Source organism: Lates calcarifer, linkage group LG21, assembly GCF_001640805.2.
Source record: "Lates calcarifer isolate ASB-BC8 linkage group LG21, TLL_Latcal_v3, whole genome shotgun sequence".
In the NCBI taxonomy this organism is placed as follows: domain Eukaryota; kingdom Metazoa; phylum Chordata; class Actinopteri; family Centropomidae; genus Lates; species Lates calcarifer.
This window is the reverse complement of record NC_066853.1, coordinates 10,983,224-11,006,397: the sequence shown is the minus strand read 5'-3', so window position 1 is coordinate 11,006,397 and position 23,174 is coordinate 10,983,224. Positions and strand designations below refer to the sequence as shown.

Genomic DNA, 23,174 nt, shown 5'->3' with positions numbered 1-23,174 from the left:
AATACCAGCTGTTAATATCCTGGGCTTTAATTGTAGATCTAATAGAAATCCTGGCCCTTGGGTCACAGTTAGCAGAGAGATTAAAACAAAAACATGCTTCATGGAAGAGCACAAACTCTGAACAGCTCCACAGGGCTTTTTACAGCTTCTCTCTGTGAAGACAACTTTGTTTTTGGGGATGTGAGGAGCCGACATCACGCGGCTTCCTCGGCTTTAACTTAATCCAACACGCAGAGTCACACAGACACATATGAAGGTCTGATGGATGTGCACACACAAACAACCAAAACTAAGTTGGTGTACACACAATCACATTGGCACACACGTTTTTTTCTGACACATACGCACTCAGTCCCCGCTCCATGGCTTCCATCTAAGTGATTTGTATCCCGCGATCCAAGCTACTCGGCAGGATTGAATAAATCACATCAGGTTGGCAGTGACTCGTCATATGTTGACGGGACGCCTAATGTCATTTGAAGGTTAGGTGAGCACGGGATTGGGCCTTAGCAGCGCCTCGCGTGGCACACTTTCACTTTGTGATGTCATTTTGAGTCTTGATGAAAGCGTGCAGGCTCACTTTCTCTCTCTCACGCACACACACAAACACATACACACTTGCATTCACATAAAACAATCAAAAACATGCTTTGACACACAGTGCTGGCTGACATATTATCCTTCTCTGCAAAGCGGGGGCCATCAGTTCAACCTCCCCCCTCCGCCTGTTTGTTTTGTTCTTCATGTTCCATTTCCCCTCCACACACCCGTGATCCCTCTTGTCACTGGAGTCATTGTCATGCATCCGTGCCTGAAGAGCTGCCAGCTCTTCCTGACTGTCACGCATACATACACATGCACGCACACATACACATACACATGAATGACGAAAGTCAAATAAATAAACCCATGTACATGCTCACCCACGCAAAATCCCGTCCCTCCCACTCACTCACACATACAGCTGTAACATCTTGGCCTGCTTATCTTACCTGCCTGTCTGTCTGCTTACCGGAAATAGGCTGTGTCTGATTTATTCTGTCATCTGGTGTTGCTGTCATAAACTAGCGTTGGTGATACAGAAAAAGACTGCATATTTGCCTGTAAGGCAGCATAATTCATCATGCAAATACACAAAACACATTTATTTAAACTCATCTTTCTTTTTCCTCCTCCTTTCTCCATTCATATTAGTTTTAGCTGATTGGCAGGTTTGAATAAAAGGGTGATGAGGGGAGTTAGGTTTTACTTCTGAAGCATGGCTGATGCTGTTATTCACTAGTTAATCCCTATTATTTCCCAGACACTGACCCGCTCCCCGCCATTTGTTCCTGGCCAGTTGGGGTTCTGGGCTTGACATGCTCCACGCTTCTAATTATTCCTCCCAACACTGTCAATTTTTTTGATTCAGTGTGCCACTGAAGAACAGATTAAATGTATGCCTGTCTCCACGGACCTGCCCAAACTTTTCTTTCTCTAATTTTGTAGTTTCTGCTTTGTCCTCTGCACCTCTAGTAGCAAAGAATTGATGGTAGTTGTTGTCTGCCCTTGTCCTCGCAGTTTCACCTCTTTCTGTGCAGCCGAAACCTGCATCCCTTCTGTCTGTCTTTCTCTCTCTGTCTTTCCTTTTCAGTGTCTCTCTCCTACTCTGTATTTTTCTCTGGGTGTGTCTGGCCTTGATAACAATATTGTCTAGGTGATACAGAATTCAATTTCACAAGTTTATTGTTCTGGTAAAATTTCTTGTCCCATATCTGTGAATGTGAATGAATGGAGGGAACATTCCTATAAAAAAAAAGAGAGGAGGAAAAAAAACACTTTACATCAACCTCGCCCTCCATCTCCGGTGTGCACTGTGGTACAGAAGATTTATAAATCCAAAAAAAAGTCTTGTCAGTCAAACTGCTTTAGAGGGCAGCCACTGTGACTGTGAAAATGATTGGGATTTAATTAATTCCCCTCCACGGCTTATGTAAAGTTCATATTTCCCTGTTTAGACACAGAGTTTGAGAATCAATCAACTGAGTAATAGAAAAGGTAATAGGCTACGTGGACGGTGACAACAGAGAGTCACATCCAGCCAGAATATAAACTATGTGATTATTATGTCACAACAAGTGTGTTTCGCCAAATAATGTCTTCTTGTCGCTCATTTGTAATGCAAAGATGCCAACTTACTTTGCTGAGAATTACATGAATTGTGATGGCACATTATAAATACCAGCACAGCTAGACCCCAGATATAAGGACAAATTTATGCACTCCCACTATACACACTTATCCCAGTGTTAGTTTCTGATTTGACTATTACAAAGTATTTTCAAGATCCAAGTTGAGCTTCAGCAAGTTGAAGGAAACTTTGGTAGTGTTATTCTCGCAGTCCCTCTGTGGGATGCCACCATAGCCCTGACACATTTTTGAGGAGAAACATGTCTGCGATGGTGTAGCCATGTGCATGGCGTCCATATCTATGTTGTAACTCCCTAATGCATAACTATAAATCCAGATTTACAGTGGGAAAAGGTCAGGGCCTTCCTGATGGCCTGCATCAATAAGGTGTGTATGCTTTCTCCTGCCATCCTGGTTTTGATTTAGATTATATTTGATTAAGACCACCACCCATCTTCCAACTCTGTTTCATCTGTCCTGTCTCTCTGCACCATTAACTATCCAATAAAGAAGGGATCAAGGCCTCAGCCACTCAGTGCTCTGTGAATTGTTACAGAGAAAATTTCATAAAAAGCTTGATAAGAATAATGTTTAGTAAATGGCTGTAGTGTGGGTACAGCTCTGCTTCACCTGCGACCTTTGTTTATCCATTTACAAAAGATTGATAGCATAACTCTGGATTTATGTTTGTTTATTTATTTTATTTTATTTTTTAAAGTTCATCTACTCCATTGGGTCCATTCCCTGAGGGTCATCACCCACTGGTGAACAAACAAATGTAAAAAAAACAGTTACCTTTATTAGACCTACAAAGGCTTTACTGTTCATGTATTAGTCACATTTCTAAAACACTGAGAAAATAATGACATATCCAGCTTAAACTGTGATGCTTTTTTCCTAGTGCCACCATGTTGTAGGGTTTGGAGTTCATTTAGAAAACAATTTTGAAGGCTGAATATGTGCACTGCTCTGACATGGAAGCTGAGTAAAATGCTCTGTTGACACTTCCAATCAGCTCATTATGCTCCATATCAGATTGCACAGATGATTAATAATCTGAGTCTCATTCATGTCTTAATCATTTATTTATTGCCTTATTTTGAAGACGTCTACTTTATTAAAACATCATCTGTCTGTTGTGAGCTCACGTGTCCCAGTTTATTGCTGCAAAAAAAGCAACTACTGAAAGTGAAAAACTCATGTAAAGGCTTGTAATTATGATGCATTATAATGCCTTATTGCTGGTTTTGTAGGGTACATGGGGCCAGACATGCTTCAGCCACCTTTTCATCACTGATTGAACTTATTGTCTGATATTACAGGTCAGAAAAAAAGATTAGTCTCCACAAGTCTATTGAAAGTCCGCAGTTCTCTGCATGCATTTCCATTCAAAGAAAATAAATGAAAAATAGTGAATAATTGGCCACCCTAATTCATTAAAAAGGCACATGCAGAATACTTTGGTTACCTAGATGGTCACCCACCTCACAAAAAGGGAAACATCTGTTTTAAGTCTTGTACTCTGACTGTTCTATTTTCTCACACAAAGAGAGGAGAATGACAAATGCATTGACATTCGTATCAGTATTCATGAAGGGCATTCATTAATCATTTATGGATAATTTTGAGGGTTAACAGGTTGGGACGTGAGGTCTGTTCATGTTCAAGAAATTATAAATTGATTGGGATTCACAAAGAGAACCCGTGTGATCGAAAGCATTCAGATTTTTAAAGAGTACTGACATTAATGGAAACCACAAGCCAGCCTATAAAGAAGGAAAATGCATTTTAAAAGATGGTATGCAGTTAAAAATGTTGAGTAGTTCTGACTGCCTTATGATAGTGGAGATAGTGGAGTCTGTGTGAGACTACTAACAGTCTGGCATGTTTAATATTTGAGTCAGACCTCCTCGCCTTATCACCCTAAACATAACTTTTCAGTGATATTAAAACACATTGAGAGGACCTGTTTACCATAAAATCATAAGACTTGAAGTCCCCCAGTCTCTTTTTATCTTTTCAGATTAGCCAGATGGCGGTTGGATGTTGTGTAAATGAAAGTAAACAATTTAGTGCAGTGTTCCACCTCTCACATTCAGACCTTTGAATGTGTGAGGAGTTCTGGCGTATTGATTACTCAGTGTCAGCCCTATTACCACCAACTCTCCCTCTGAGCCCCATGTCTGGATGACTCAGTGTTGACAATTGTATTACAGCCTATTATCTTCCAAATCCTGGGGCTAGAGCCAGCAGCTTATGGTAGGGTCTTCTTTGGAAAGTTGAAATTGCTTGCCTGACTTCATACCTGACTTCCTTTCTATGCTCTATAACTTTCTCATCCGCCATCATCCCGCAATCCTCTATCTACATGGCCACTACTGCCCTTCCTTCCTCTTCCCTTTCCCTTTCCATTCCCCATCACTTCATTCCTCACCTACTCTCTGTCTACCTCTTTTTTTCCTCCTGTTTCTGTTCCTGCCCAATTTTTCTCCCTCCTCTCATTCACCTATCTCAAATCTGCCATGTACTGTATAATAAGCTGGAAACCTGCCACCACAAAGTCAACATCAGTCAAGACTCATTTTACTACTTCACGTGACATTTATCAAACACCTTACATGGATGCTTTGTTAAGACTCCTTCTATTAAGTAGAAATTTCTCACCATTATAATTCTAAAATACCAGCACCCAGGCATGACTTGCAAGGGTGCAGATGCTCCTGCATGTGCAGACACATTACTTAACACTAATGTGCTTGTGAATTGCTAATTAACTAAAAGAAAGTTGTTTTGTTTTGTTTTTTTTAAACTGTGCACACTTGTCTTTACTTTGTTAATTATTTTTCAGCTTGAAATCAGCATCCGAAAGCTCATGTGGCTGTTGGCCATGATCCCACTTAGCCTGATGTCATGCCTCTTGAACAAACTATATACTGTTAAATTTAAGTGTATATGTTCATGTGTTAAATTCTAAATGTGGCCTTGGTTATGCCAGTGCTTTTGTATTCTAACTTATAGCACATTTATTTACCTCTGCAGGAGTTATGTTCTCACCTTGTCTTTTTCATTGTTTATTTGTCAGCAGATTACACAAAATACTGAACCAGTTTGCATTAAACTTGGTGCAGGGATATGACATGACCCAGAGAAGACCCCATTCAAATTTTGGTGCAGATCTAGAAATTTAACTTTCCTTAAAATTTCAAGATTGAGCAGAGGTGTGAGCCCTACTGAGTACCATTCTACTTTGTGATAGTTGGAGCAAATATCACAGATTGCCTGTTTTAATCAGGCTGATGGGGCTTTAATTTTGATGAAGCATAACTGTTATTGTATTCTGATTATCACTCCACCCAGACAAAGAAATCCAGACAGAAAGTTCGATACACGGTCAAGCTGTGCTGATTGCTGAGCTGATCGTGTCCAATCAGGATTAGTGAGGGACAACAAACAAGTTGTTTGTCTCCCTACAGTTTGTTCTTGATGATCTGTTGTACAGGCAGGTGAAGGTTCATTAGATTGTTGAGAATCTTTGGACACTCAGACCTCAATTAACTTTGCATCAGGGTAATGAAGATGTAGTCTCACATTGCCAGACCTCCACAGCACTGTGCCAGTGCTTCTGGCTGCACCTATTATCATTCTGCTGTAGGGGGAACAAATGCTCTGACTTGTTTGTATTTCTTAAAACCAATCACAGTTGTCAAGTCTAGGATGCAGCAATGGTACCCCTGCAAAATAGTGTCAGGAGGGAGTTTGTTTTGGTGGAACATTTCCATGTGGGGAGGTGATCATTGTCATTAAAATGTTTAATGCCCAGCAAAGAAAATGCAGCAAAAAGCAGTAAAAGATGTATATTGACTGTATGATGAATTGCACAATCCAAATCTTTGTCAAAACTTGCCATATTCAGCATGTAGGTTGCTATCTCAGAGGCTGTGTTATATTCCACAGTGAAGATGATTTTGAAAAAATGGTAAAAGGCAGGAAGCGGAAGGGAAGGAGAATGCCGCCTGAAACAGGCGGCTGATGGCAGGTCGTCTTCTTAAGCGTCTGTGCTGCACATGATTTAGGAAGCGAACTTAATTTATGTGTATCATTATCACAATACGACTGTGATTTTCTAAGCAGATGGCTTTAATTTCAGTTTTTGAGCTATTTATGATGCCAGTGTGTACTGTATGCTTAACAGTTTTCATTCCCATCACAATACAGAACACCCTGCTGATCCAGTTAAATTGGTTGCAGAATTAGCTTCATTTTTGACTGGGCTGAGAGTAGCACAAAGAATTTGTAAGAAAATACTCATACTTACATTTCCTGTGAAACAAAATGAGGCAAATGAAGATGAAAACAAAACTAACGACTAGGTCACTAACACAGTGAAGCAAGTAGATCGAAAGGATTTTAAAATAGCACTAAAAGGCATTTACATTGATAGCCACCAAGGACAGAAAACAGCAACACAGGATTACTAAGGTATCTTGTATAAAAGTCAGGGAATGTTATGTCAAATGAGACATAGCAGAAAATTAAGTAGAAATCAGACACAAAATGCTTATTCAAAACAGAATCTGAGAGAGGCAGCAAAATCTCCCTCTTTTTTTGGTACAAAAGACCACAGTGAGCCCCTGTCACTATCGATTCACCAACTACAGGGCTGAGCCAGCAAGGCTCACATCACCTCAGCGAGTCAGCACAGATTAAATGTGGTTGGAGTTTGTTTTGACCAGAGAGCATGAAATCCTTTGAGCTGCTTTCCCTTTGCATCTTTCAAAAAAAAAAGCACAAGAAATGTCTGATATTGAATTATAGCAGATGATACGAAACAAACCTGGATGCGGCCATTAAGCCAATCAGACGTTTCCTGTATGTAGTGTATTCTTTTCCTGCTGTGGCCCCTCTAACAGAGATAGAACATCTAGTCCCAAAGCTGAGGGGTTACTTGGTCTTGATGAGAAACACTCAGGTGATCGATGTGAAACACTCAGGACTTTACTGAGATGAGCAGAGTTTAGATGGAGTCTTATCTCCATTATCTGCTGCTTCTCCCCCTGTATTTTTTTCTGCCTCTGTATTTTAGCCACACAGTCCTCCACTCCCACTGCCGTCTGCTGTCTTCAGCCTTAGAGGTCCAGGAACCATTTTCTGTTTCCCAGCAAAGTAATCTGCTCTTTGGATGCTAAGCTTTTCAATTAAAAGAGGCATTCATAAGTAATTTGAAGACATTTTTTGACTTTGAAGGCTTGTTCTTGTTTGAAATGTCATTTTCTCTGTGTGTTTTAGCTGTTATGTTCCTTTATAAAATCCTGCTGGGATTTGAATGAATAGTTTACTGGAAAAGATAGACTGTTTCAGATTCCAAACATATGCTAGTATCTGCAATATTCATGATGTTTTTGGCCTCCACCAGCCTACGAATTATTCTGGGCATAAGGTCTCTGCCTCACAAATAGGTTGTTACTGTTGCAGGTCAGACATAATTCTATGAATAATGGAATAAAATTGGTAATTTGTTTCCAACACTCTGCAGGAATGCTGCCAGATTGTTTTGATGTATGTGGCTATTAAATGCTTTGAAACAAAGCTAATGTATCAACCTCAGCATGCTGCGCTAAGATATATGGTATGTTAATTTCATGGTCATCTCACAGTGAATGAAATGACCCAACCACTGGGGATGATGTAAGTGACAGGTTAGTGACCTACTCATGAGAGATTACTCTGGTTCAATCCTTGCACATATAGCAAAAATATCCAGACAGCAAAGGGTGAGAAATTAGAGGAGCTGCAATTTCACTTTTCATGTCCGACTATTGTGTTGGGTTTCATGAGCAGAATATTCAGTAAATCATTTATCCAATTTTGCTGTTAAATCCCAGGTTCATAACAAGTCACTAGGAAGGACATTTGGTAATGCTCCCTCTCTGCTCCTTCTCTATTCCCATCCCACGCTCACTGAGAACATTGTAATTAAGAGGCTGCAGGAGGCTTTAGAGCTCAGCCTGAATTTACGTGGCAATTGATACGAGCATGAAATGACTTATTGCCAAAAACACTGCATGAACATTCCACTATTAGAGAATAATCAGCGTGCCACTAGAAATGGATTTCATTGCAGTGAAGACCAGACTCAGACCTAAAGATTTTTCCTGTTTTTCCCTTCCTCCAGTATAAACGGAGGGACATCATTAATTAGTATTTTATCATTACAGAAATCAATATGCAATTTACAGAAATGTTACTCAATCATAAGCTACTGCAGACTGTTTGTTCTTTCACAGTGCCGCCATGTTAGATAAGGGGTGGAGATGATTTTTCTTTTCTTTTTTTTAATTGTCAGTGATGATTATCAACACAGAAGGTTCTGTCTCTATCTGGGGCACATTTTATGGAGCAAAAAAAAAAAAAAGAACTCTTAACCATCTGAGGATTCAGCAACCTAAGGACATGTCATATGCCTGTGTCTCCTTAAAACTGCACTAATCAACATTTTTATATTGAAAATGGATCAAATAACTACATAATGCACAAAATAAGAGATTTATCATCTAACCTTGGCGTTTTCCTCAAACATATGGAGCTTTTAGCATTTTTCAGCTCATAGTTTCAACTCTGCAGCCTACACCTTAATGTTTGGTGTCGTCTCATTCTTATCAGTCTTGTTTCCAATAGCAGCAAATCCTCTGATAGACCCAAATCAGAAAGATCAGCAAAGTTAGCAACTAGCTCGTGAACATAGTATAGCATTTAGCAGAGAGGACCAGATACAGAGACCCAGATATATCCCTCAGGAGTTAGTAGAGACCAAAACAGCAAGGCATAGAGTGGAAACTTGACTTACATTCATTAGGTGGACACTAACACATCTCCAAATGAATTTTCATCTTGGTCTTTATCTGCCTTGATGTGTAAACAGCAGTTATTTGCTAACACGTTCACTTTATAAAGTGATAGTATCAGTGTTGCATTTACAGCTTGTTGCACAGCTCCCAAGTGGCCAAAAATCAATTATTGCTGCTTAAACTGTACTTCTGCTTATGATGACTTTAGTATATTAGCACAAAATAAAAAACATTACATTTACTTGTGCGACAGTCCTTAACACTCATTCAATTGATGTAAAAATTATGCACAAGAGTCATTCAATGTGCAACTTTAATTCATTGTTCTGACTCATTTGACATTATTGCAGTGCTTCTTCACGCCACCATTGTGATGACTGGTAGTTCTCAACTTCAGCAAACTCCATTAATTTTACAACTGCCAAAGTTCTTCAAACAGACAAAATGTTGAGATGACTCAACCTCTAGACTTTTCATACTCACAAAATGAGAAAAGTGACAATATGAATTTTAATATTCCCTGCACAGCATGCATGCATATTACATAACTCCCTATACGGTCTAACTTGCATTTGAAAGGATTATCTGTCGACTGATTATCTGTAGAATGTTTCTGGTTGAGATATCTGAGTTTCAGTTATAGGATGTACAATGGATGCAGCAGAGATGCAGCCTGATTCAATAGATCCCCTTGGAGCCTAGAGATTCACTATAATCTCAGCATTTCTATCCTATTTAGGGAGATGAAATCAATAGACAAAGAGAAGAACTGAAAGAGGCCAGTTGATCTAAAGAGGTTTTTGCTTCATTTTGTATATCCTGTTTAGGATGGTGGATTTATAGAGGCTTATACCACCGCCAAGAAATATGTCTGTGTGTATGTTTGGATGGGTGTGTAGAGGGTGGAGGGGTAGGGTTCATGACAGGGTATCCCACTATCAGCAACATGAGTCCTCCTGGGATCTCATTATTCACCACTCAAGCTGACTACATTGTAACAAACACCAAATGGTCACACATTCAGGCATTTGTGTTGGTGAGTGTACATGTGTGCATGCTCTACTAGTCCATTGTGTGAAATGCAAGCTAAATCACTGAAAGCTAAATGATATCAAAATCCATAAGAAACGATAAAAGAGACACTGTGAGAGTAAAAACTGAGACAGAAATAAGGAATAGATGAGACGGACTTCCAGATTGTGAGGTTTTCAGAGGGAAAAGGACAGGAATTGAGGAGGTGAAGCAACAGTTTTTGGTTGGTTGGCTCGGGTCCCAGCTGCTGATTGATCTCCAGGTGACAGCCGGTGTCGGGGGCCCTCGGCCAGGCTGTCATTCCCTCACACTCTCCCACCCTCCTGCCCCCTCTCATCTTCGCTCTGTCGCTCTCTCTTTCTCCCCCACTGCTTTTTAAGCTCTCAGTTGTGCCAACTAATCTCTCACCCTCTTCTCTCTCCATTGATTCAACTTCGAGCTCTCTCTCAATCGTTCTCTCTCTCTCTCTGTCCTCCTCATCATCATTCTGCTCCTCCGCCCTTCTCACCCCTTCAGTGGTGACAGTTGGTTTCTCTGCTGCTCTCCTCTATCCTCCAACTCTGCCTTTTCGTTCCCCCAACTGCTGAGAACCAACTGTCCTCTACTATGCACTGTCCATTTCACACCACCTATTTAGTATGCAAGAGAGCATAATTGCTCATGTGGAGGGATTTAGTTTAGTTTGTGGTTGTTTCTGACTATATGTGTGTGTGTGTGTGTGTGTGTGTGTGTATTTGAATCTGAATGCGCATGTGTGTCAGTGTCTGTGTCCTGAAAGCCCACAAACGCAGCACATTAGTTTTCTTCAGACATAGCCTAAGGATATTTTGGTGACCTTGGTCTTCAGTGAGTATGTGCATGTGTTGCTCAATTATAGGGATTTCATTTTCCTGTGCATGGGTGTACACATGCACTCTACAGTTTGTGGTTGTGGTTGTGTTTGTGCGTGTGCTCGTGCGCGTATGCACATACATACATACAGGCACCCCTGAGGGGCATGCTTAATGATAGGCTCGTTTGCACAGCTCTGCCTCTAATGATCTATTAAAGTACACTTAGCCAGTAATTATATGGCCAGTCCCAAAAGGCTTAGGAGCCCCCACAAGGGATAGCTAAAGATACAAGGAGACCAGTGTGTTTAATGTAATTCACAGGAATCAATAATATAACCTTTGCTTTAAGTTTATGATAAAAAATAAATACATAAAGGATATTGACAAATTTGATTTTTCTGCTGACGTGATCACGCAGGTGGTTAAAGCTAACATAGGGATTAAGTGTTCCTCAAGCTTTGCAGAGGAATATGTAATCCTTCTCTTAGCTCTATTCTTCATTCACATAGACTTACTGTACTGCACATTTAGTTCCAGGGCTGCAGTTATATCCACTCTTACTGTATGCTCACTTTTTAAACGGTTTACATTCAAAAGTAAAATGCAAAATCAAGAGAGCCAGGCTATCAGTTTCACTGAATGATGTTTTTTAAATTCAATAGAAAAGTTAAAGAACAGACAGCCTCTTCTCCAATAAGACCATTAGACCATTATCCTCCTCATTAACAGAAGTTTCAGAGCAGGCAGCAGGCCCTCAGACTCAAGTGTCTCAATTCCTAATCAGGCAATACGTATTCTCATTAAATGTGTTTTATGGTTCTTTTCTGCTTTAAATTCTATGTTTTCTATTAAAACTGCTGTCTTTGCAGTATTTTTTCAGTCACAAAATTTGTTTTCTCACACATCTTTGAGACAAATTCGCAGTTTCACACATTTTTGTCAACTCTTGTTTTTGTGGTTTCCGTGGTTTAAAACAACTGTTTGGGCTGAACTTTTTTGACACTGAGTGCAAGCGCAAACCCAGGTGCACACACAGTGCTGGTGCAGCGCAGTCCAATCTGAAAGCACTATTGGAGCAGGATGAATAACAATCAAGTCAGACTGTTGAAATTTACTCACCTATTGTGATGAAAAGCAGGGGGAAGAGGAAATAGTGTGGGTGGAATTGTTAGCAATAACTGCGGGAGCTAGCATAGCTAACATGGCTGAGTGCTGTGATTTTGCATGTCAAAGTTCAGTTAGTTTGAACTCTGCACAAAGTTAAGGAAGATGGGTCAATTTGCCGCTGAAAGCAAAACTGTTGCACCATGTTCCTACTTGAAATGAATATGTTTCTTTAGTAGGAGGAAAACATGATCAGCAATCAGATACCCTCCCATTCATCCTCTTTGAAGGCAGCAGACAGTTTTCTAATGGATGACCAGGAGAGTGTGAGGTTGAGTCCCCAAGTACAAATACATATACTTATGCCATTAAAAAGTGCACAGGCTTTCAGATACATCACACATATCATTCCTGTTGAGGAGTCTGCACTGCTGCCCAGAATAGATTCATGTATCTCCTGTATTTCATTTCCTTTACAACCCCATATCCTATCCTCCTTAACATGTCTCTTGCGATGTCTTAGTATATCATCTTGAATCCTGTGTAGGCCTTTTCTGCATTTACATTGAATTTATTTATTCGTTTAACAGAGTTGCTCGCTTTTAACATGTAGCAGAGGTTTCCTGCTACACACCAACATAACTAAATATTTGGGGTTTCCAAGGTGTCTGGGAGGTTGGCATTAGGGATAATAGGCGCCCCACTCAAAGTCAATATCCACTGCTTCCTCTTGCCCTGCTTTGCTCTGAGTCTGTATCAGTGCAGTCACCCACTGGTGTCTTTGCTGTGGAGTGACTCATGCTTGGTCTCCTCTTGGTCTGAGAGCTTTTTCTACCCACCTGCTTATCAGTTATTTAATTCACTGACCTATTCACTCTTTTTGTCTGAACCTCCATTATCTGATTTGCCTAATCCCCTCTCATCCATTTTCCTTCTACAGATGAAAAAGACCATTTTTCTGCTTTCATTTTTCTGTTTTTCATTTTTCTGTTGTGACATAGCTGTGCCTTAGACTGTGTAAGCTTTGATATCTCCAGGAGTCAGTCAAGATTTCCCTTCACCTGACTGAAATATATTTTTGGTTTGTTTATTTGTTTTGTTTTATTTTTAAATAAGATTTTGGCCTAATCCTGAAGGCTGGCACCACACATCAGGTGGGTTGGCAGGAGGTCTAAAGGAAGTGTATTTAGTATTTAGCAGTATTGATCATTGTTTTTAGTTAAAAGATAAACTGACAAGCCACAACATTAAAACCAGTATACTGTATGTACAGTATAAATATACAGTATGTACACAGTGTATGCGTGTATGAATATATATAACCAGTAACTAGTTTTAAAGTTGTGACTGATCAGAATAATTGTTCCCTACCGATTTTGGTTCCTCTCATACCTACATCAAGTCTTTTACTTGCTTTTCCAAGGTATTGTCCATGGTAGGCTATCCTGGTTTAACCAGGTGTATCTTTCCTCCCACACCACGCCTTTTTATTTTCTACCTCAGTCTCCCCTTTAACACTCAACATCCCCTCCAACCTGTCTTATCTTCAGAGTCCCTGGCCTTGGTGACAGACAGATAGGTAGACTGGGCTTGGTCTGGCTGTCACGAGCTGGATGGCACAGCGGGCTGCCAGGCGAAGGCTACCACCTGAGGGGGTACTGGGTTCTGACACCTCTATTAACCTTCAGGAGACGTCCATCCCCCATCACACCCCTACCTCCTCTCTTTCCTGCTCTTCCTCATCTCTATCTCCACCTGTCCCCTGTCTGCTGCTCCCCAGGCGAATAAAAAAAAATCAGCTTGTCCCCGGAGCAAAAGAGCCAAATAACAAATACTTGTATTTTCCTCTCCTCCCAGCATTTCAATATGCCATGGATTTCTACCTTACTTTGTCAATTACCATTGTCTCAGTGTCCTTGTTTTTTTCCCATGTTCTGTCTGTCCCTCTCTCTAATTCTAGCCCCTATTCCTTCCATTATTCATACAATGACCTATATGTCAGAAAATGCATATGGCAAGTGCAAAATGCATGATTTGGTGCAGTGATGCGTAGCTAAATGGTGAGAATGAACAAATTGTTGCAGCTCTCTCATGCCAATCAACTGGAATAATGGAAGTTAATGAAAACTAAGTGAGACAGATTAAACATGTTTGATTAACACATGGCATTTTTACCTTGACAGTGATTTAATATATCATTTGATGTTATTTAAAGCAGGTTAGGGTAGATCATTGTAAAACATTGTCACTGCATTAACCCGGTCATCTTTTCTGCCTGTCCCTCTCTCTCATTTCTCCCTACAGGAGTTCTCTTTATTACGACTGGATGATGTGGCGGACCAACGAGTCAACATAGTTGGTTTTTCAGTCTTCAACAAAACTCATCCCTTCTTCCAGGATTTTGTGCTAAGCCTCAACCGCTCCTGGCAAGAGAACTGTGACCATGCACCCTTCGCTGGCACTCCAGTTAGTGCAGACAACACACACACACAAACACGCACAAATGCACATACATGATCTCACACACACTGTGAAAACCATGGTTACCCATGTAAGAATAAAGAATAATGAACTCTCTTTGTTTATTTCCTCACCACGTCCAAACACAGCCTTCCTGGGGATTACTTAGTGTACCACTGCCAATGTACCACTGTATCTCAAATTTACCAACTAAAACACTGAAGTCACTTAGACACAAAAATGGCTGTGAAATATACAAGGATGACATTTATCCAGTTAAGTGCTGTAATTGCAGGTGTTGCTGTAGGCAGTTGTTGTTTCCCAGACAGCTCATTAGCAGCGTTTGCCACCCTCCTTATTACATTTATAATGGCATCTTCCTTGTTAAATTTGCTTCAGAGGAAATGCAAAGCAAAAGAGTGGCTTACCTTCACAGCAGCATCCCTTAAATCATCCACTGTTCTCATCTAAACAGTCTGTACCTCAACATAACCTAACATACTGTGCTCTGCATATTTGAATGAGTGGTCTCAAAACAGCCTTAAATCACCAAACTACTGTTTGTATATAAATGACTGAGGAATCCTGAATAATTCTCATTCTCATTCTTTTTTCCCTACATTTGAGTCAACTGTACTAGACAGAAATATTGGGCCTTGAGCAAGAACATTTTGTATTCTTAACACAACACTCTCACACCTATTTTATGAGATAGACCTAGCTGAATTTTCTATGCCAGATTCAGCAAATAAAATGTTGTAAATTACCTGCATAAACATGACGAGTGCCACCTATTTGTAAATGACTGCTTGTTTATGAGATGAAAATTTACAGATACCCCCATAATCCCTCTGAAGGCAAAGCACTCTCACCCATTTGTCCAGAAGTGTCACTCATAAAAACGTCATCTGAGAGTAACAAGATGAGCTCCACCAGCTATTAGATTGGATTCCTGCTCTCAGAGACCAGTAAAGGCGAGCTCACTATATCATGTCTTAAATGTTAATGGTATAATGAACTTTCTCTCAATACATCTTATACTAAATGTTGTTTTCCATTATGTGTGCTGAAGCCTACAGTATATTTTTACATATCTGTATATATTATACTTGAAATATAACTGAGTGCCTACATGATTTTACACATAAATATGAGTTTACATTTATATATTTGAACACAACTTCTTCAAAGTAATTAAGGTAGAAATTTTCTAGCTGTGGAGACTTTTTTCGAACCATGTAGTGAATAATTAGAAATACAACAAATGCAACAAAGCCAACAAAACCAACAAGATCAACACTACTGTCGCAAATCTCTGTTGTCTTGAGGGCTTCATTAGGAGCCAGAAATCCAGTAAAGTCAATTAATTGAATGTATCTCCTCTTTGTTTGAAGTTAAGAGAAAGTTAAAAAATAAATAAATAAATTAAAAAAGAAAAAGAAACAAATCCGCCCATACATGCACCCACCACCACCACCCTCTGTTTCACACAAGCTGGGTGGTGAAACAGGTTAAGAATAGTTTGAACACAGCATGGAAAAATGTTGTGTTCTGTGCACAGCGGGTCACTTGGATACTTCTGAGCCTGCAGCAATTAGGACTTGTGACTAATTAGCTAATAACTGGAGAGAATAAAGGCTGATGACGGCAGAGCAAGAAAGTGATTAACTCATTTAGACATGCACATAGATAATATGCTGTCTTTTTATTAACAGTAATTAGGACTGGAGGAAATGTAACTGTGGGGCTTTCATACACAACAAATGCATACAAGTGACCTCTTTACAGATGTAGAACTAAGGCTTTTAATGCATTCAAAGATAAAACATGCACTTTTCCAACTGATCATAAAAGTTCCACTGAGAAGATGAAGGTTGTGACATTAAAAATTGATAGGTTCATAGTAATAGAAACTTTCACAGGAGAAATATCTGGCAATTTTGAGATTGATATTCTGTGATGATCCAATTGTTAAATTAGCATCAAGCAAAGACTACACAGACACATAGATAATCCTTTCCTTCGTCTGAGGCTAAAATATCAGTAGGTGCACAAGACCTGGCTGTATCTGTGTTACAGATCAAACAAAACCACAGACTGAAAGGTTTTAGATATAATACTATTTTTTGCAAAACAGGCCTGAAATAGAGTGTGCCGCCCATGTTGGCACACAGAGTGCACCTGTGACAGTGGAGCTGCTGTGCCAAGTGAAGATTATCAAAAACTCTCAAAAATAACGTCCACAAACCAGACCTAATGCAGTAGATTTTCCGATTTAGTCTGGAGCTGTCTTTTGCTACTGTGCAATGCAGTTTTGCATGTCACTGTATTTCTACGTATCATCAGCTGGGACAGTAGGTCACAAGCAAAACCCACCGATTTCAACAACCACACCCATATAAACAAATTTTCTTCTATGCAGAAATTCTAGTAAGACACAAACAGAATTTATAAATGGTCCAGACCTATAGTAAGAGACATGTAATATTAACTTACACATACTAGCTACTCCATATGCCATAGAGAAAAATAGTGAGTAGTGGAATGAAGATGAGTAAATGTCATGACATCATTAGCTTCACATCACAGATATTAATAGATACAAGTGGAACATAATCATAAATACTGCTGTAACATTTTGTCATTCAGTTTTTAATGCCAACTTAACAATCTGACTTTATCTTCTCCCAATACCAAGACATTATTCCCATATGTCAAACCTAAAATGCTTCAACTCATGATTGTAATGTCTCCACAGGCTGTTTTTGTACACCATATTGTTCTTAATGTGCAATCCACTAATTATGTTGGCCAATTTAAGGTTGTAATACATCACAGCTTTGCAGTTTAATGTCCTATTGTAATTCTCTTTGGTCTCCAGAATTTACTATGCATCACATTTCCTCTCAGCCCTGTACGAATATCCACCAAACATCAGGGCCATTTCATCTCTAGTTCCATTACACAGATGTACAGCAGTGAATCTCAGACTCTCTCCTACCTTCTAATGCGGGGCATCATGCATTTTAATCAAATGTACATAGCAGGATGCAGTGGTAGTGACGATGAGGCTGTTTGTACAGGGGAGATGAGAGGAAAAGCTGCCTCTCCCACTGTTTTCTGGCCCTTGCTGAGAGAGGCAGGCGGTAATTGGAATAGTCAGGGTGTGCCAGCTTCAGTGGGGATAAGAGTAGGAAGGACAGAGTCTCTCAGAGAGACAGAGGGAGAGAGAGAAAGAGAGAGAGAGATGGTTTTCAACGCTGTCAGCAGATCAGAGTCTTTCTAATGATCTAATGGAATAATCTCACTGCCACTCCAGGGATGGGTTAACCCCTCACTGACTGCTAACCACTGACATGTTACACTTGCAGTTTGTGTGCTTTGATTTTTTGCAGCTGTTTTGTGTGTCTGCGCTTGTTTTTCTATATTCATGGGGTCTGAATACCAGAAGCCCACCATCCATAGCTTCACAGGGACCAAAATGCTGGACCCTACAGGTTTGAATTGCTGTTGGGGTAAAAGCAGTTTTAGGTAAGGCTTAGGGTTAAGCATTCAGGTGTCATGATTAAGGTTAGGGTAAGGGGCTAGGAAATGCATTATGTCAATGATGGGTCCCCACAAAAATAGATGTACAAGGATTTGTGTGTGTGTGTGTGAGAGAGAGAGAGCCATAATGTATTCACCTTCTTCCCTTCCCTCTCCCTCTTCCTCTGCAGCTCTCCTCAGCTCTGCTCTTTGATGCGGTATACGCGGTGGTGGCGGCAGTCCAGGAGTTGAACCGTAGCCAGAACGTTGGCGCCACTCAGCTCTCCTGCAAGTCCTCCAAGATCTGGGAGCACGGCACCAGCCTCATGAATTACCTGAGGATGGTAAGATTGCCTCTGCTAGATGTGATGGAAACAGTCGACAGCAGTGGCCTCTACAATCCTTGAAGGAATAGTTTGACATTTTGGAAACATGGTTATTTGCTTTCTTAAGTTAGATGAGAACACTGTCATGTCTCATGTGAAACTGTAGCCAGAAGTTGTTAACTGTTGTTGCAGTGGTTGTTTAAAGGTAACAAAATCAGGCAAATTAGCCTGATTTTGATTATGAGCAATGTTATTGCTCATAATATTTGACATTATTATCTGCCGCAAATAAAAATATCTAGGTTATGAAATACCAATTAACATAGAGAGTAAAGCACAAAGAAGAACTAAATAAGCTTGATGATCTAACATCATCTAATTAATGCTTTTTCCTGCCCTTCTTGTTGCAAGTCAGAGTTAGAAAAGAGAATAAACAAAAAACTCAAATATATCTGTATGCTATAAATGAAGCTACTGCCATCAGACAGTTAGCTTATCTTAGCATAAAGACTGGAGATGCTGACAAACGGTCTGCCAAGTACCTCTAAAGCTCTAAAGCACCCAAATTAACATGATATTAATCTGTACAAAAAACTACTTCTTGGCTGGATGCAGTGACCACCTTGTTACCATGAGGTTGCAAAGCAAAGGGACACTACAGAAAGTCACTGTGTGTGTCTAAGAAATAGTCCAACACATAACGTACAGTAAAACCAGATTCTCATTTTTTGAAATTAGTTTTTTTTTTTAATTATAAAGGTTAAACGAACGTAATATAATGTGTTAATAAGTGAGCTTCAGAGATGTTAGTAGGCAACTTTGTTACCCTTGGTAACTAGCTGTTCCCTCCTGTTGTTTCACAAGGATCTTCACAGCTTACTCTCACAAAAAAGCAAATGAGCTTTTACCCATAATGTCAAACTATTTTCAAAGTTTTAGATTTTTTACATTTTCATGCTTTTTTTAATATAGTTTTTTTCTGTTCAACAACAAGGACAGGAAATCACATTAATTAGATGATGTCAGATAGACATATTTACATGTTAATTGCATATAGTAGATATTTTCAATGACAGCAGGTAATAATGTGTAGTCTTATTTAAATATATATTCCCTATCCACCAGGTCAGTTTATCTCAACTCTACATTATACTGAGAACAATGCAGGAGGAGAGATAAAGATGAGCTGTCAGTGAATAAAATATTCTTTCCTATTAGACAGAAACAGCTAGAAGTGATTGGGCTATCGAAATACTTGAATGTGACATGTGTTCGATATCAGACTGATTGTCTTTCGCTCTCTGAGAAAGAAGACGTGACTAATGGCTCTCCTGTTTTGCTGTAAATTGAAGATATTACAGCCTCATCTTCATGTTATTATTCTAAATTTGACATATTTCAAAAAGCTGGCATGTGAGCCAGTAGTGCTAATGTAGCCTCCAGACATATCCATAATAGGTGCTGCCGAGAGGGAAGCAGGTAGGATTTCATGGTGACGTCTTTTAACATGTTGCTGTCTCTGTGTTGGATAGGTAGAATTGGAAGGTCTAACAGGCCACATTGAATTCAACAGCAAAGGCCAGCGGTCTAACTACGCCCTGAGGATCATGCAGAACAGCAGGGACGGCCTAAGGCAGGTAAAGTAACTCCCAGTCTTACGAATCTGATGCTGGTATTATCTGTCTTCAAAACTAATTACACGCTATAGATTCAGGCAACATCAACTCAGGCTTGCTACTGCATAAGGTTCATGTGATTGGTACAAAAGAATTTACATATAAATAGTCTGGTATTTCTGAAGTGACCCACACAGATTCTTCCATTTTCTCTTTAGATAGACACTGGCCACAATAAAACTGTTACTGCTGAACACAAAGCACTCCAGCACAGTCCTGTTCCCTGTGGGGTGCTACTTCTGGCAAATGTTATAGTTGTATTTATGGCAGTGATGTAACACGAGCTGGATCGTGCAGCAGGGAGCTGTGATAGCACTTGTTCAACTGACATCTTTTGGTACAGACAATCCCCATTATCCAACTAGCACAAGTGTCAAAGTGCCAGAGGACAAAATTAGATATCAGGGATGCCTCTTTGAAGGTAAAAGAAGCATATTTTTACAGAAAATAAATTTAGGTTAGAACAAAAGTCAATAAGTGTTGGCTTTGCTGTTGCTGCTGCTATTGTTGGTTTCACAGATATGTCTGTAACTTTGGATAAATATGAGGTCCACACTTCAGAGGCTGTGATTTTTATTGGGACAAAGAATCACAGTAGTAATATTTTACTGCCTTTTTCACAAATGACTATAATATATAAACAGAGATTTTGTGGGTGGCATTTATCAATACCAGTCACTCCAGTGTTGCCACAGTGATTGTGGGATTTCAAGCTTCCTACACAAACAGCCTTGTTTTGCTCTTTCGTTTAGTGAAAATACTCTACATGCACCACCAGGCATTTCAGCCTACGACCTGAACTACCCTTCACAATTTCTGAAGATGGTCTCCCCTGACATCTCTTTGCCTCAGTTTCACATCAAGAAACATCGCTTCAAATTATTTTCCTTTTTTTTAACAGATGAAACACATTTACAAGGATTACAAAGAGTGAGAGTAGTCAGTAATGAAATGTAAGTGACAAGGTTTTGAACAGCTTATAGTACAGTCTGTTAATGAATGGATGGCAGAACTACTGGTACTCGTGTCCTATGTACTCTATCTGTTATTCAGGGTTTGGGGACATTACAGCAGCGGTTTACAATGCTTCATATCAAGGATTCACAAACTGACAAGCATTAGACCTTAGATGTGTATGTATATGATTTCCAGAAACCCTGTCTGAAGACTTTTTGTTTGATACTGTATGATGCACATAACTGTAAAATTCGAGCTTGGTATGTATTTCTGTGAACCCTCTGATAAAGAACCAGAGATCAGGAGTTAAGCCAGGCAGGTAGAGATGAGAACATTGCTTCAAATCCAAGACTGGCTGGGGAAAAGCTGTTTGGGCAAAGTGATTACCCAATACTCTCCCATCTATCAGCAGCATCTCCAGATGCTCCAGTGGAGCTGAGCCGTCACCAGTGGTAAAAAAATCTGTGGTTGATCTCTCATATATATATATATATATATATAAAAAAAAAATATAAATAAAAATAATAAATATATATATATATATATATATATATATATAGGTTATATCTGAGTGATGAATGCAAGGCAAAAAGGATTCAAAGGTAAACATCAGCACAGCACAAAAGTAGCAGAAGCTTTGAATAGCTGTAAGATAGAGGTGTAGATCAAGATGAATAATCTGGCTGTGGTTGTGTTTACTTTTATGGTAATAGTTGGGTAACCCTGGGTTTTAAATATTTATAAAGATAACATCTTTCATATGCGTCACAAAACAGCTTAAGTCTCTGTTTTGTATTTTGATATGTTGTGACAGATATGGCAGTGTGTGCAATATCGAGGACAAATAAGACTATATTGGTGAACCAAGTGATGGGGGAAATGCACAAAATAAAATAAAAAAGGGGGGACATGTATATGGATGAGTTATATATGTGCAAATATTATGTCAGTTTTTTTCTGCCAGTCCTGTTTACAAAAGTAGTGAGATTTTCATGTCGACACAGTCCTTGATATTGTCTGTGGCGTTACAAAATGTACGAAACAGCATCAGTTGTGCCTCAGAACATGTTGTTCAAAAGAAAATGGGTTAGTTTTGCCAAAAAACTACTCTGGAGAGTAACCAAGCATAGATTAAGCTGTAGTGTGGCCTTGAGGCTTAGACAAGAAACATTCAGAACCACCAGCATGAGGTGCTTCCGACTTGAGTATTGTATGTGTCAGTGCAGACATAAGTATTAATTTCAAATACAGACCATAAATGTACAATATGTATGTTATGACTTGCTTCATACATACTTGATTTTGTAATGGGTAACCTTTAAACCTCACACAAGTTTACCCAGTGTAATGACAAACCACTGCTTTCATTTTGTAGAAGCAATGACTAGAAACAGTACATTCTCTAGTGACCGTAACATGTCATATTGACATCAGTGCACATACACACTATGTAAGAAAAACATCAGAAATACACTGGTGGCCAGAGGATTGAATATAGGCATATACCTCTGTGGTAACATAACTGAAAAAACATGTTCAGTGTTATTTTTCATGCATTTCACGAAGACTGCATGTGGTGTGGCTTTTCAGAGCAATCGTCTAATCTGGTTTGTTCACTCCTGTAATGGCTGCCAAGGTGAGGGGAGACACAATGAGAGAGCTCTTTGCATCTGGGGTTTTGTGGCCAGTAGGTGCTCATCTATAAACACACACAGACACAAATAGTCAAGCAAACATATGCTCCTTTGCTTTTGTCCCGCCAAACTGAATACAGTAGTTATTCCTGTTTTTCTCTGCCTCTTTCCTACTCCCATGCAGTCCATGGAATGAAAGGATTACAACCTGAATATCTACTGGCATCTTTACTTGCTATGTGTGTCCTGTTAAGAGTGAGTGGCACAGGCTGTTCTGAATGCCATCGTTTTTACATTTGGCAGATACTATGTGCTAGTTTTACACAGCTTGCTCTTAAAACCCAGTTTTCTGTAAATGCCAGGACTCAATATTTCACATTTCATCTTAAGGTCTGATGCTTGATGTAAAGCGATAACTGTAATCCCTTAAGTTTATGCTTTTTCATGGTGCTGTACCAAACTATGCATAGTATTTCCCTTGGAAATACCTGTCTGTCACCCTGACAGCTATAGTCTACACTTCCCCTGTTGCCCTGAGTGCTGTGTTTTTCTGTCATTGCTGCATACATAATGCAGCAATGACAGATAAGTTATTAACTTATCCATAATCCAA

The 23,174-nt window shown here is 39.6% G+C and overlaps 1 protein-coding gene across 1 annotated transcript in view; it reads left to right on the top strand.

Moving 5' to 3' along the window:
* Nucleotides 1-23,174, top strand: part of grik4 (glutamate receptor, ionotropic, kainate 4) — a 262,394-nt gene that overhangs the window by 194,756 nt on the left and 44,464 nt on the right. Inside the window, 3 exon segments of the mRNA XM_051065501.1 lie at nt 14,288-14,449; nt 18,160-18,312; nt 19,827-19,931. Of these exon segments, the coding sequence (XP_050921458.1) occupies nt 14,288-14,449; nt 18,160-18,312; nt 19,827-19,931 (420 nt within the window).